This window comes from Mobula hypostoma, chromosome 15 (genome assembly GCF_963921235.1).
Source record: "Mobula hypostoma chromosome 15, sMobHyp1.1, whole genome shotgun sequence".
NCBI classification, from domain to species: Eukaryota; Metazoa; Chordata; class Chondrichthyes; order Myliobatiformes; family Myliobatidae; genus Mobula; species Mobula hypostoma.
This window is the reverse complement of record NC_086111.1, coordinates 55,687,434-55,703,643: the sequence shown is the minus strand read 5'-3', so window position 1 is coordinate 55,703,643 and position 16,210 is coordinate 55,687,434. Positions and strand designations below refer to the sequence as shown.

General features: G+C 38.9%; 1 protein-coding gene across 4 annotated transcripts in view; it reads right to left on the bottom strand.

Annotated features, from left to right (window-relative positions):
- LOC134356876 (protein bicaudal D homolog 2-like) overlaps nucleotides 1–16,210 on the bottom strand; it is a 53,905-nt gene that overhangs the window by 34,232 nt on the left and 3,463 nt on the right. For all 4 annotated transcript variants that reach the window (XR_010020453.1, XM_063068099.1, XM_063068100.1 and 1 more), the window contains exon 2: nucleotides 3,686–3,898. Coding sequence is in view for 3 of the 4 variants with exons in the window: in XM_063068099.1 (XP_062924169.1) it covers nucleotides 3,686–3,898 (213 nt within the window). In the remaining variant the exon portion in view is untranslated. The remainder of the gene's footprint in view (nucleotides 1–3,685; nucleotides 3,899–16,210) is intronic.

The window sequence follows — 16,210 nt, the reverse complement described above, 5'->3', positions numbered from 1 at the left end:
CTTCCATGTGTTATACAAGAGTTTCAACTCAAATATAACATTTTTGCCCCAGCTAATCAATCTCAGTCAAACATCCACCACGTAAGTCAATCAAATCCAACATCATATGAAAGCAGAAGAATAATTTGATGAAAGCTCTTCAGCAGCACCAATTGATTCATAAAAGGCAATTACAAATAATGGGAAAGCAAGACCAAGCAGCTCTGTTAACAAGGATTATTGCAGAAACTAAAAGCTTTTTTTTCTAAAGCTTGAGTAATTATACTGAAACCTTCTATCAATCAAGTTTATGAAAATGTAGGAGACTTTAACACCATCTGTCAAAAAGATTTAAATGGACCAACTGCAATATTTACTTTCAAAATTATTCCAGAAATGTGGATTTCACAAGTGGAACAGAAAAAGATTATGAACTTTATTTTTCAAAAACACCTTCCCTTTTCCCGAGTCCAAATGTTCAGTTGTTTTATAGTAGTCACACAGATTTAATTGGACATAAACTTCATCAATGTAGCCACGGAATGTCAAGGGAGAGCATTTTAGAAATTACTGAGCATCAAGGTGGTTATGTATAAGAATAAGGATAATCCAGAAATTATTAACTGGGAGACCAGGAGGGAGTAGACTGGGAATAGCTACTTTCAGGCAAAGCTACACCAAATAAATGATAGATAGTCTGATGTGAAATAACGAGCTCATATCCAACATGTTTCAAAAAGAGTGAAATGTTAAGCTTACAAATTAAAGAACCTCAAATGCCACAGAGACAGATTTACAGCACAGGAAGAAACACTTCTACCCACCAAATCCACATCAATCAAAAACCTCCCATTTACTCTTATTCTACATTAACCTAATTTCTTTAGTCACCTCCCCATTCTCATCAACTTTCCCTAGTTTCTACAATTCACCTATATACTAGGAACAAATTGTTTTTTTTTTCTTTTTACTACCTCAGTGTAATTATACATGGCATGATCTGTGACGATGGAGTGCAAAACAAAAGTTTTTCACTGCATCTTGGTACCTGTCACAATGATGAACCAAATTTACAGTGACAATAGCCTTCCGATCTACACGCCCAGGTGGGTGGAAACCTACATGTTCACAGAATGTATAAACTCAATGCAGAGAGTACCCGAAGTCAGGTTTGAACCCAGGTCTCTGGTGCAGCCAGGAGACATCTTTACTGGTTGTACCACTGCACCAGTTTTCTGAATGGGTGTTAAAAAGGACTTAACCTTGCTGGTCTTTACTGCAAGAGGGTTGAATTCCATGAACAAGAAAGTTTCTCCACAATACTGTACTTCAAAGACTGTCTCAATTACCATATATGATTTTTGTTTCTTTAATGCCTTGGAAGGTATACACCAAATGTTCGAGACCAATTTTGTGGGTGAGGGTATTTTGTGGGTTGGGGGAGAAAAAAAAGAGATCAATTTTCTTGTCAACATAATAAGCAACCATCTCATCAAAAAAAAAGCTTATGAGGATATTGCACCTCATGGGGGAAGTCAAGAACTAGGGACATGATCTCCACACAACGTAACTAACCACTAAGACTACGATGAGAAATCCCTTGGAAATCCCTGGAGGGAATTCCCACTCCTATTTAGAGTCAGAGCAAAACAGAACAATTTATTTTTCTGCCCAAACAGTCCCTATTTCTTGCATTTGGCCAATATCTCTCTACACTCCGCCCCTCCATCTGTCTATCGAAACACTTCTTAAAATTATACTATTGTATCTGTTTCATCCACTTCCTTTGGCAGATCATTCCATATTCTCACCACCATGTCCATTATAAAGCTCTCCACTCTTACTCTAAATCTATGCCCCTAGCTTTTGCCCTCACTAACCTGGGAAACTGCTGCCATCCAGCTGATTTACGCTTCATTTTTCAATAAAGGTCACCCTTCATTCTCTTATGCTCCAAGGAGCGGACAAGCTCCCTACAGCTGGTCCTGGCAATATCTTTGTAAATCTTATCTGTACTCCTTCCAGTTTAACCACACCTTTCCTATAACAGATGAAAAAAAACCATGCGTAGCACTCCTACTGCAGCCTCATCAACTACTTTTACAACTGCAACACAATTACCCAACCCCTGCACTCAATGTCCTGACTAAATAAAGCCAGCACATTAAACAGTTCTTTTTTAAAAAAAACACCCTGTGTACTTGCCATGTTTCTTTCAAAGAACTATGCACCTGTACTCCCAGGTTTCTGTTCCATTACACTTCCCAATGCCACAGCATTCAATAAGGAAGTTCCACACTGGTTTGACTTTCCAAAATGCATTACCTCACACCTAACTGCACTGAAATCCATTTGCCACTCTTCAGTTCACTTCATAACTGATCATGTAATCTGCAATAACCTACTTCACTATTACAACACCTACTAATTTCTTGCTGTTATCTGCGAACTTACTGATTAAGGTTCACACATTTACATCCAGATCATTTATATGAATAACCAACATCAAGGGTCACAGCAACAATGCCTGAAGCACATCATTAGACACCAGCCTACATTCTGAGGAATAGCCTTCAACTACCACCTTCCGCTCCCTACCTCCAAGCCAATTCTGAACAGACCCAACAAGCTCTCCCTGGATTCCATGAAACCCAACCTTCCAGACCTGTCTACAATGCGTTTGTTCACATGAACTCTTACTTGTCAAATGGTTCCAAATTACCCATTTAACTCTAGCAACACCTAACAAGAATTTGAGGCAATGGTACCATGGTGTGCTTCCAAGTGAATTGTTTGCAATACATGCAGAAGTTAAATATGGAGGTGAGCACCCAGTAAAGAAGAGAGTACCTTAATTCAAATCTTCAGATCCACTGTTTTAATGCTAACAGCAACAAGGAGTAGGGAAACATCCTTGAAATACAATTAGTGAGGGAATTTAATCATTGTTGAATCTACTGCAAAGCGTTTGGATAGTATTACATCTATAACCTTAGGCTGGTATTTTGCAGTAGTACTGATGCCTTTCATTCAGAATACATTGTCTGAAAATGCCAGTCTGGATAACAAACATTGAATTAAGCATACATCTTGAATACAAAAGGTCTTTATTTACCAGCGCTTGGAGTGATTCTAAAAATCTTACACAATGTAATACTACTTCCTCATGAGGGACATGGAGTAATTTTGAAAGCATTTAAAATAATTAAAAATCACATGGAGAGAAAGTTATATTTGGAACAATTAACACAAAATGCTAGAGAAACTCAGGTCAGGCAGTATCTATGGAAAGGGATAAACAGTCAACATTTTGAGCCGAAACCAGTATTAAATTAAACAAGCAATTGTTCAATATTCTCATGTTAGTTTGCCCCAGCCTGCATGGATATAGTTTACAAGCAACTAGGCTTAATTTGTATACTAAACTTGAAAGAAATAACATGTATAAAATGGAACCCAATTCATTTTTATACTGATTATAGTTTTCTTTTCCTGCCAACTCTATTGAGATTAGTTAACAGAGAAATCTAAATCAAGTGCAAGGCATTCCTGCTTTGAATGGCACGGACCTACGCAAGCCTCAAAATGAACACTGCATTCAAATACAAGATCCAAGGGAATGGGGAAGGACCAAAAGTAATACAGAACATGATACAAATGATGTTGAAAAGTAGATTTCTCGTTACTTCAATCTTTTTTTAATTACCTCTTTTAGCTGTTGTGTAATGGAAGCAAGATGGTCATTTTCAGACTGGACATTAGCAAGTACATTTTTCATCTGTTTCAGTTCTGTCTGCAGCTCCAGAATCTTCCCCACATAATATGCTTCTTTGGAAGCAGACTCTTGAATCAATGACTCCTCACGACTCTCTCCATCAGCTGCCACCTTTTTGTGGTTACTATATGCTTGACCAAAAGCCTAAAAGAATAAAATACATGGAAGTGACCTTAGTGGAACTGAAAATTGGAAAAAATATATTAGCAGCATTATTTTCCAATGCTACAGTTCAGTTACTAAGATTTATTTTTAACAGCAGATGTGGAGAGCACAAGTATAATTCTTCATGTAAGATTATTACCATTATTGAGAGGTAGTTTCCAAGATACAAGAAGCAGTTAACAATTTTACACAATCAGTGAAAGAAAAATGTTGTGGCAATGACACATTTTCATTTCACACCAACATATGATCTGTTGTGGACTCACTGTTTACAATCAGATCTGAATGGCACCACACAGATCAAGATGGAGATTTTATGCAGGTAGCAAAATTTGAGATGGATGATCTTTATAGCCACCAGGCTGACAAAGTCCAAAGCTTTGTGCAAGGTCAATAAAAGCACCCCACCTCCGATTTTCTCTTGGAGTTGACCCTTAAAGATCATGTGCCTCTAGCTTAACAGAATCAGTACAGCATTTTAAGTAGCATTCTGCCAGTGGCATGAAGCAATTGAGGACAACTTGGGTAATGACTTTTTCCTGTGTCGTACATCAAGGAGACCTTCTTACATACCTCAGATAAATTTATCTTCATTCTTGCTATGCATGCATCACCTGAGTAAGTCCTATGCTAAGTTCTACAAGAAAGATCCAACCAGTTTCCCTTCAACACTTTCATTTGCCTGGCTGAACTTATTCTTGAACTATATAATTTAAAGGGCCACTGGGAAAGAATAGAGAAATGGAACTGACTGAATTACTCTATAGAAAGCCAGCATGAATTTAACATACGGCACAACTCTTTTCTGTGCTATAATGATTTTCTGACTGTAGATTGACTCACCTCTCTTAACTCATACACAAGCAAAAGTCACAAGGGTAAACTACAATATCCATGGTATTCTAAATTAAAAAGACTTCAAATATTTTCTAGAAGGGAGATTATGTTGTATCTAATAACATTACCATAGTCATACAATTGTCCTTCATTGCACCAGCTCAGTGACTTCTATAAAACAGAACTTCATCTTGAAGTTGCGAGCTCTCACTGTGCAAAACAGGATAAACAGAGGAAGTGAAGTCTCCTTACAACCCTGACTCATAGGATGTTGTATTTAACCGGGAAAAGTTTGACAAACTATACTGAAGTCATGATACAGAAATAACTAGTTGAACAAAATTCAGCATTACAAATTTTTACATTGAAACTACATTGCAAAGTACTTGATTGGATATAGAACATCCCAAAGCCATGAAAAGTGCATGATATATTCATCCTTTGTCATAATGTTACTTGTACTTTACCAGCCACAATGTGGAAATTTAAGATGCAAAATGTATTTGCAAATTTTCCTCTTCACCGTTACATGGAAGAATCGCCATTTTATTGAACAGCACAATAGAAAAAGATCTCAGCATGGGTGATAGCAGTGAACTATGATAAAACCAACACAGTAATCCGTTTGCCTCACCAAATGCTTTGCATGCTTAAGAGGGTAGTTAATCTTTGTAGACAACCACTCTGCAAATGCTTGGACAAGGGCAGCTTCGATCTCCAGACACCAAAAGCTGAGTAAAAAGCGATTTAATGGTCAGGATCAGAAATTGTTAATCAAACAAGGCATAAGAATATCCACCATTAGACTTTTCCATAAGAGGAAATATCAGCAACTTGGAATTAAGTTTGTGTGCCTGATGATTTTTTGTTTTCCTTAAATTTAGTAGCAGGAAATTTATATTCATTTTGTACTATGTATCACAAACAACATGACAAATCAAACATTGGATTAAGAGCAGACAGTTAGAGCTGAATTTCATCTACACACTCTGAACTCAGCAAACTTCCAGATGATGCCAATGATGGATAATGTATAGTTGAAAAATTAGGATGATCAGAAATTGTTAATCAAACAAGGCATAAGAATATCCACCATTAGACTTTTCCATAAGAGGAAATAGAAACATAGAAACATAGAAAATAGGTGCAGGAGTAGGCCATTCGGCCCTTCGAGCCTGCACCGCCATTTATTATGATCATGGCTGATCATCCAACTCAGAACCCCGCCCCAGCCTTCCCTCCATACCCCCTGATCCCCGTAGCCACAAGGGCCATATCTAACTCCCTCTTAAATATAGCCAATGAACTGGCCTCAACTGTTTCCTGTGGCAGAGAATTCCACAGATTCACCACTCTCTGTGTGAAGAAGTTTTTCCTAATCACGGTCCTAAAAGGCTTCCCCTTTATCCTCAAACTGTGACCCCTTGTTCTGGACTACCCCAACATCGGGAACAATCTTCCTGCATCTAGCCTGTCCAATCCCTTTAGGATTTTATATGTTTCAATCAGATCCCCCCTCAATCTTCTAAGTTCCAATGAGTACAAGCCCAGTTCATCCAGTCTTTCTTCATATGAAAGTCCTGCCATCCCAGGAATCAATCTGGTGAATCTTCTTTGTACTCCCTCTATGGCAAGGATGTCTTTCCTCAGATTAGGGGACCAAAACTGCACACAATATTCCAGGTGTGGTCTCACCAAGGCCTTGTACAACTGCAGTAGTACCTCCCTGCTCCTGTACTCGAATCCTCTCACTATAAATGCCAGCATACCATTCCCCTTTTTCACCGCTTGCTGTACCTGCATGCCCACTTTCAATGACTGGTGTATAACGACACCCAGGTCTCGTTGCACCTCCCCTTTTCCTAATCGGCCACCATTCAGATAATAATCTGTTTTCCTATTTTTGCCACCAAAGTGGATAACTTCACATTTATCCACATTAAATTGTATCTGCCATGAATTTGCCCACTCACCCAACCTATCCAAGTCACTCTGCATCCTCTTAGCATCCTCCTCACAGCTAACACTGCCACCCAGCTTCGTGTCATCCGCAAACTTGGAGATGCTGCATTTAATTCCCTCATCCAAGTCATTAATATATATTGTAAACAACTGGGGTCCTAGCACTGAGCCTTGCGGTACCCCACTAGTCACCGCCTGCCATTCTGAAAAGGTCCCGTTTATTCCCACTCTTTGCTTCCTGTCTGCTAACCGATTCTCCATCCACATCAATACCTTACCCCCAATACCGTGTGCTTTAAGTTTGCACACTAATCTCCTGTGTGGGACCTTGTCAAAAGCCTTTTGAAAATCCAAATATACCACATCCACTGGTTCTCCCCTATCCACTCTACTAGTTACATCCTCAAAAAATTCTATGAGATTCGTCAGACATGATTTTCCTTTCACAAATCCATGCTGACTTTGTCCGATGATTTCACCGCTTTCCAAATGTGCTGTTATCACATCTTTGACTCCAGCAGTTTCCCCACCACCGACGTTAGGCTAACCGGTCTATAATTCCCCGGTTTCTCTCTCCCTCCTTTTTTAAAAAGTGGGGTTACATTAGCCACCCTCCAATCCTCAGGAACTAGTCCAGAATCTAACGAGTTTTGAAAAATTATCACTAATGCATCCACTATTTCTTGGGCTACTTCCTTAAGCACTCTAGGATGCAGACCATCTGGCCCTGGGGATTTATCTGCCTTCAATCCCTTCAATTTACCTAACACCACTTCCCTACTAACATGTATTTCGCTCAGTTCCTCCATCTCACTGGACCCTCTGTCCCCTACTATTTCTGGAAGATTATTTATGTCCTCCTTAGTGAAGGCAGAACCAAAGTAATTATTCAATTGGTCTGCCGTGTCCTTGCTCCCCATAATCAATTCACCTGTTTCTGTCTGTAGGGGACCTACATTTGTCTTTACCAGTCTCTTCCTTTTTACATATCTATAAAAGCTTTTACAGTCAGTTTTTATGTTCCCTGCCAGTTTTCTCTCATAATCTCATAATGAAATATCAGCAACTTGGAATTAAGTTTGTGTGCCTGATGATTATTTTGTTTTCCTTAAATTTAGTAGCAGGAAATTTATATTCATTTTGTACTATGCATCACAAACAACATGACAAATCAAACATTGGATTAAGAGCAGACAGTTAGAGCTGAATTTCATCTACACACTCTGAACTCAGCAAGCTTCCAGATGATGCCAATGATGGATAATGTATAGTTGAAAAAATAGGAAGGATAGATTCTTGGGGAACTCAAGGTAATGTGAGGAGAACTTTTCTAAGACGATTCTCTGGCTACCACATCCTAGATAAAAACTGAACCAAGCCAGTTCCAAGTGGTGATTAATACAAGACACTAGAGAAAGGCGGTGCATCAAAGGCAGCAGAAAAATAGCAACACATAAGAGTGGACATAGACAAACAATGCAATTTGGGACTTTGATATGGATCAAATAATTTATAAGGGCAGTACAGTACTTTTGCTAGTCTGACATAGATTTTAACAAGTTCCTATATGGAACATTAAAATAAAAGCCCATCTGATTCAAGGACAACTAAGTCAATTTTAGATCCAAAATTAACACACTGGCAAAAAGTCAAAGATAATGGATGTTTCTGTGGCTGGAAAGCTATTACCCAGTGGAATTCTACATAGTTTGGTACTTGGTCATTTGTTTTTTTACAATTATATTTTAGCAATTCAGAGCTAAATATAGCAAAGGGGAATTTGAAAACGATAAAAAAAAGCCATGTGCCAGAAATTTTTAGATTGTAGAAAGATATAATTAATCTATTAGTCTGGCAGGAATAAAAAGGGAAATAGAATTTAAACCATTTGGGGAAATGCAATTTTACAATATAATGAAAATAAAAATTGCATATGCTGGAAATCTGAAATAAAGACAAAATGTTGGAAACTCAGGTGATCAAGCAGCATCTGTGAAAACAACAGTTCAAGTCTGGGACCTTTGGAATGTCAGCACAATAGGATGGTGAAGGTGGTTAAAAATATATTCACATATACAAAGAGACAGAACTAGCCCAGGTGCACGCGCGCGCACGCACGCACACGCACACACACACACACAATCTCTCTTTCCCGATGAACATTTCACCAGCTACATCTCTGCTCTTTACTACCCTCCAGGAAGGCAAATCTTCTTATCATATATACAACCAGTGTTTCATGGAAGGAGAACTGAGCCTTGAATGTTTGAACTCCTTTCACTGATGAGTGAATCCAAAGTTAATATCATTTACAGAGCTGCAGTCTATATCCCAGCTTTAGCTTAATCCCAACTCAAGGACATGACAAAGGCAGGAAATAATTCTGAAACACTAAATTAAAAAGAAACGTTTAGAGCAATAACATTAAGAATTAAGCAGATGGAGGAAGGCTGATTTTAAAAGAATATGAAAAGGACAAAGGATTTTGGCAGAACAAGATTTTGGTCATTCATTACAGACCTGCAAATCTACATTTTAAAACAAAACCTGGAAGATCAAAATTCAATATACTTATTTTTATTAACTGGGACCTATACATTGTATACAACTTCTTTGAAGTTTCAGGAATAAGGAGTAAAGCAGCAAAAACAAAGATCTTAAATTTAGGAATGTATTTCTTTCAATATTAGTGACGCCTTAGCACTAATGGACACTGCTTTAGATCAGGACATTTTATTTTATTGCCTTACAACATAGAAGTGGGCCACTTGATCCTGCTCTCAAGACATATCCCAGTTCCATTTTCCTGCGATGAAAACAAACATTGGGGAAACCATATAATCACAGAGAGAACATACAAACTTGACGCAGCACAGAATCTGAATTGCTGGAATTTTGAGACAGTTGCATCACTTGCAGCACATTGTCGTGACTTCGATTATTCAACACACTAAACTATTAGTATTGGGTTATTATCACAGGTACACAGATACAGTGAAAAGCTTGTTTTGCATACTGTTAATACAGATAAATTCATTACATCGCAGTAAAAAAACAATGCAGAATACTGAAAGTACAGTGCAGGTAAATAATAAAGTGCACAATCATAACGAGGTAGATTCTGAGGCCAAATCCACCTTATTGTACAAAACAACACACATCAAATTTGCTGGTGAATGCAGCAGGCCAGGCAGCATCTGTAGGAAGAGGTGCAGTCGACGTGTCAGGACGAAGGGTCTCGGCCTGAAACGTCGACTGCACCTCTTCCTAGAGATGCTGCCTGGCCTGCTGCGTTCACCAGCAACTTTGATGTGTGTTGCTTGAATTTCCAGCATCTGCAGAATTCCTGTTGTTTTATTGTACAAAAGATCTGTTTAAGAATCTCCTAACAATGGGATAGAAGCTTTCCTTGAGCCTGGTCGTATGTGATTTCAGGTTTTTGTATCTTCTGCCTAATGAGGGAGGAGAGAAGACAGACTATCCAGAATGGCAGGGATCTTTGATTCTGCTCACTGTTTTATTTAGGTCGTGAGAAGTATAGACAGCGACCATAAAGAGGAAGCTGGTTCCGGTGATGTACTGAGTTGTGTTCATAACTCTCTGCAGTTTTTTGCAGTCACATGCAGAGGTGCCATACCAAACTGTTAAGCATCCATTCATTCCCCCCATCCCTTCCCACCAATCTCCCTCCTGGCAATTATCCTTGCAAGCGGAACAAGTGCTACATCTGCCCTTACACTTCCTCCCTCACCATTATTCAGGGCCCCAGACAGTCCTTCCAGGTGAGGCAACAATTCACCTGTGAGTCAACTGGTGTGATATACTGTGTCTGGTGCTCCCGGTGCGGCCTTCTGTATATTGGTGAGACCCGACGCAAGCTGGGAAACCGTTTCGCTGAACACCTATGCTCTGTCTGCCAGAGGAAGCAGGATCTCCCAGTGGCCACACATTTTAATTCCACGTCCCATTCCCATTCTGATACGTCAATCCACGGCCTCCTCTACTGTCAAGTTGAAGCCACACTCAGGTTGGAGGAACAACACCTTATATTCCCTCTGGTAGCCTCCAACCTGATGGCATGAACATAAATTTCTCTAACTTCCGCTAATGCCCCTCCTCCCCTTCTTACCCCATCTCCTATTTTATTCATTATTCTCCCCCCTTTTTTCTCTCTCTTTCCCTCTCACAATCACTCCTTGCCTGCTCTCCATCTTCCTCTGGTGCTCCCCTCCCCCTTTCTTTCTCCCATATCTCCAGCTTTGTTTCCCTTTAGCCAATCAACTTCCCAGCTCTTAGCTTCATCCCTCCCCCTCCTGTCTTCTCCTATCATTTTGGATCTCCCCTTCCCTCCTTCAAATCTCTTACTTCTTTCAGTCAGTCCTGACGAAGGGTCTCGGCCCGAAACGTCGACTATACCTCTTCCTATAGATGCTGCCTGGCCTGCTGTGTTCTACCAACATTTTGTGTGTGTTGCTTGAATTTCCAGCATCTGCAGATTTTCTCGTGTAAGCATCAGGACAGAAGGCTTTCTATGGTGCATTGATAAAAATAGGTAAGAATCTGTGCATTGCTCTGGAATTCCAGCATCTGCAGAATCTCTTGCATTTATGCATCACTGCACGTTTGCTCTCTACAATGAAAATGAGTGAGGTGATCCTGCTTTCTAACTGGGATGTGCCAGAATGAAGAAGTTGTAACCATTGGAGGAGACTGTGACCTCACTGTCTTTTGTGGAGAGGTTTATAGCATCACAAGGGTTTTAAAAGGATAGATAGAGAGAAGACATTTCCTATTCTGCAGGTAACTAATAAGGGGGTGTGAATGCATGACAAGCTAAAATAAATCCAACAAGGAATTCTCAAGGAACTCCTTCTCCCAGAGTGAGTTTCTAGAACTTGTTTTCATAAGGAGTAGTTGTGGAAAATATTGTACATGTATTTGAAGGGAAGGTAGATAAATACAAGGGATGAAACGGAAAATTATCCAGGAAGGAGAATTAGATGGAGCTGGTTGGGAAAGCTGCAATCTGATTGAGACCTATCAAATATTGAAAGACCGAGATGGAGTGGACATGGATGTTTCCAGTTGTGGGGGAAGTCTAGGGCCAGAGGGCACAGCCTCAGAATAGAAGGATGCACCCTTAGAACAGATAAGGAGGAATTTCTTCAGCCAAGGGTGGCAAATCTGTGGAAGGCTGTGGAGGCCATGTTATCGGGTATATTGAAAGTGGAAGTTGATAGGTTCAAGGGTTTATGGGGAGAAGGCAGGAGAATGGGACTGAAAGGGATAATAAATCAGCTTGATGGAATGGCAGGGCAAGCTCAATGAGCCAAAAGGCCTAATTCTGCTCCTGTCTTATGGTTACATGAACTTGCTGAATCTTCTTTTGCTCTGAAGTAGAGGTGCTAGCAAGTTTTTTTGGCCATGACATCAATGTAGTTTGACCAGGACTAGGTGATGCTCCACACCTAGGAACTTGAAGCTGTCAATCTCAACACCATTGATGTAGACAGAAGCAAATGCACCATCCTCCCCCATCCTTTAAATGAATGTCAATCATATAAAGGCATGCCAACTCTGTTAATGTTTAGAGATGAGATCTGACTAATAATGGCTGTGCTTTCGCCCATTTTACATCAAAACAAATCTGAAGCTCGGAAACCCTAAGTTTGATTAATATCTGCAGTGGGGATACCACAAAAATTTTAGTGTACCTTTGCAGAGTTAGGAATTTGTTTATCAGGGGACAGCCAAATGCTTAATTTCGTTAGCTAGTGAAGGTTTTTGTCATGTACCTTTCAATTACATTTCACATGAAATTAAAAACGTTAATGCACAACATGAGCACAAATCTTAATCCCCAAGGAATTTCAAATGTGAGTGTGCATAACCATGCACACTACAGAGACCATTGTAAACAAATACTCAGTCCCATTCATCTCTTTTCTACACTTCGAAATACTTTCGAAAGGATGTTCTCATAATGTGCATGTTTATTATTACTAGAACCCAAGCAGAAATTCTTTGTTCACAACTGGACAGATGTAACTGCAGGCAATCAAGGACACACAAAATCTAAACTGTGCCTTACACAGAGGAATGCTGTGACAGATGAGATTTATGAAGTCTCAGTTCTTCACATCTAGATTTATCCAGGAGGTATTCCAACACTGCAGTTCTTGTTTCACATTCACTCACAAATCAAAACCATGGTTATTTGTATCATAGCAAAAAAAAACCCAAAAAATTCCAACCTACAAATAGTGAAAAAAAAAACTATGTATATACCAAGAAACACACATCAAAGTTGCTGGTGAACGCAGCAGGCCAGGCAGCATCTCTAGGAAGAGGTGCAGTCGACGTTTCAGGCCGAGACCCTTCGTCGGGACTAACTGAAGGAAGAGTGAGTAAGAGATTTGAAAGTTGGAGGGAGAGAGGGAGATCCAAAATGATAGGAGAAGACAGGAGAGGGAAACTCTTCCTAGAGATGCTGCCTGGCCTGCTGCGTTCACCAGCAACTTTGATGTGTGTTGCTTGAATTTCCAGCATCTACAGAGTTCCTGTTGTTTGCGTATATACCAAGATCCTGAATTTGTCAGGACCTTTAAAAAAAAAGCAACAACTTTTTGTCCCCAAAATCTCTGCAAACTTCCAATGCACAAGAGAAAGCTCAGATGGTTTGCAATAATGTGGGATGCTAGATGGGTGCCTATACCAGAAACAGCAATTTAATCAGCAAATCAAAGTAACAAATTTCACTAATCCAAGGTTTACATTCACCTGTATTTTTGCAACCATGACACTGAAGCTATTAGCTGTACTTTAAATTAATTCTAAATTGTATGATTTGATTGGCAGTCAAATTTCTCAACACTTGGATATTCTAACCTGAATTAACTGAGAATCTCCCTACAAAATAGGTTAGACTTTATTACTGAATATGGCCTTTATGAACAGAATAAAGTGCATTTTCAAACAGCAAGATACTTACATGCAGAAATACCAACACACCTACCGTAACCAATACTTGAATCCAACAAATCATACCTGCCCTATGACTTATTAACTTGTAAGCTATTGTATGCAGATCACGAAGTTCTATTTAGAGGCCATTAAGAACAAAGAATACACATCCAGCCCCTTGCCAAAAAAAGAGGCACTTGTGCTTATTCATATTTTCAACACCTTGAAGAACTTGCCTTTCATACAAATACAAAAATGGATACAATGCCAAAAAAAGAGACATTAGTGGAGATGATGTTGGTAGGAATGATGAAAAGCTTGGCAAAACTTAAAAGAACCTGACAAAAGGAGCAAGGTAGCTAGCTTAAACAAAAACAGATCTAGAATGGAATTCCAGAGTTCAAATAATTGAAAGCATAGCTACAAGTTGTGAAGCAAAGGCCTTAAATCTGGAGCCAGAAATGTTTGGAAATAAGGAATGCAAAACTGCAAAATTTACAAAGATAGAGAGGTAAAAGCACAAAAGGAGTTTAATCAGGAGAGTGAGCATTTTAAACCAAAGGTAGTGAGTGAAAGCAGGAGTGCAATTTCAACACCCCATATACTATTTTCACCATTTATTGCCAGTCTGAAAAGAGCTGCCAGTGCTTGCAATTCAATTTTACTAATGGTACGAACACTTTTCCAAATCCTGAACCCTCTTAGTAAAATGATAATTCATGCTTTTATTGGAGACTTAATACAGGATTAAGGCTTAATTCAAACACTTTCTAAAATAAATCAATGTAATTGCAGGAACAAATGGCAGATATATGCACAGCTGAAAAGAATCAGAATCAGGTTTAATATCATTGGCATACATTGTGATATTGTTGTTTTGCAGCAGTACATTGCAATACAGTAATAAAAACTAAACTACGATGTTTATATAAAAATAATTAAATAAATAGTGCAAAAAGAGGGAAAATAATGAGGTAAAGCTTTATGAAGGGACAATCTGGCAGAACTACATGTCTGATACTATGAACACAACAGCTGAAAGTAACCACCTATCAGACAGCTGATTCTCTTTCCTCCCTTCCAGACTCTGCAAACATCCCCCTTCACACACATTTGACTCTCACGCAAGGCTTGATCATGCACACAAGACAGCAATTACTCAGCCTCACGCTGTGGAAATGCAGCTGCTACCTCTTTTGCATGTCCAACACCAAGAATACAAAAAGCTTTATTCATAATATGCAGATCAGAAACCAGGCTCTCCATGCTTTCTGCTCATGCTTTCAGCACTCTACAGACTAGCAATGTCACTGTGCATTAAAAGCCAGCTGATCTTCAATTGTCATGCAGTCATTTTCCATATACTGTATTGTAGATTTTAAATGCGATATGTTGCTTTGGCATTCAATTGTTCTCAAAATCCTTAACTATCGATTACTCACATTATGTTTATTTCTAAAATATTACGTTAAGTGTTAAGATTATAAAGAATGAAAAGGACAATGCTTATGAAACTCAGCTGAAATCCCACAATGTAAAGAATTGTTAATGCATATGAATCATTATCTAAGCCCCACAGCTTAAATTCAGAAGTGTTATTGCTGACCCTGAAACAACAAAATGTCCTAAAAAAAATTCAATGCTCCTCAGAGAAGGAAATCTGAGCTTCTTATCAAGTCTAATGCAATTCAAGACCAACAATTTATTCTTAACTGCTCTCTGAAATGGCAACATTCCAATGCCAGTTTTGGATAGATAATAAATGCCTATCAGACAACTGACAATGTCCAACAAATTTTTTTTAAAGAAATCATCAACCAAACTTGCAATAATCAAGAAAACTGTAGATGCTGAAAAGCTGAAACAAAACAATGGCAGAGAAACGTTAGCAAAAGAGTCAATGAACTTGCATCTCTGCCTGACCAGCTGTGTGTTGTTTCTGTATTTTTATTTTCAATTCAAATAATGATTTTTTTAAAAAAAAAGTACAGTAACTCAATAGGTAAAATCTTAAGGCAAATACTTAGAATGGGAAACTTGCTAACCAGCAACAAATAGTCTACTGGAGCAACTCAGCAAGTCAAGAAGCATTCGTGGTGGGAAGGCAACTGTCTACATTTCAGGTCAAAATGCTGTATCTCAACTTGTACAATTCATTTTAATGAAAACAAAAAGCAATGAGAACAAGTCCAAGATAACTTGGAGTTAAATTTAAAATGCTGTCAGTCCACTTTAAGTGTGGCTGTTAAAAAATGTTTGAAATATTTGTGAATTTCAGAGACCTTCACACACATTCAATCTCCCATATAACCGGCAAGCCCATGAGACACAGCTTAACTAGATGTCAAAGCAAGTGGGCAGGTCTTGAGAAATTCAGCCAGGGCTTTGTCTTTCTTAAAAGATCAGGAGATGGCTTCCTGGAAGAACACCATACCCATGAAATCACTTCAGGTGCATGCAACCTTCAAGGACAGACAAATGGCAAGCTCAATTAAAAAATCTGGGTCATCAGGCAAAAGGAAGATCTAT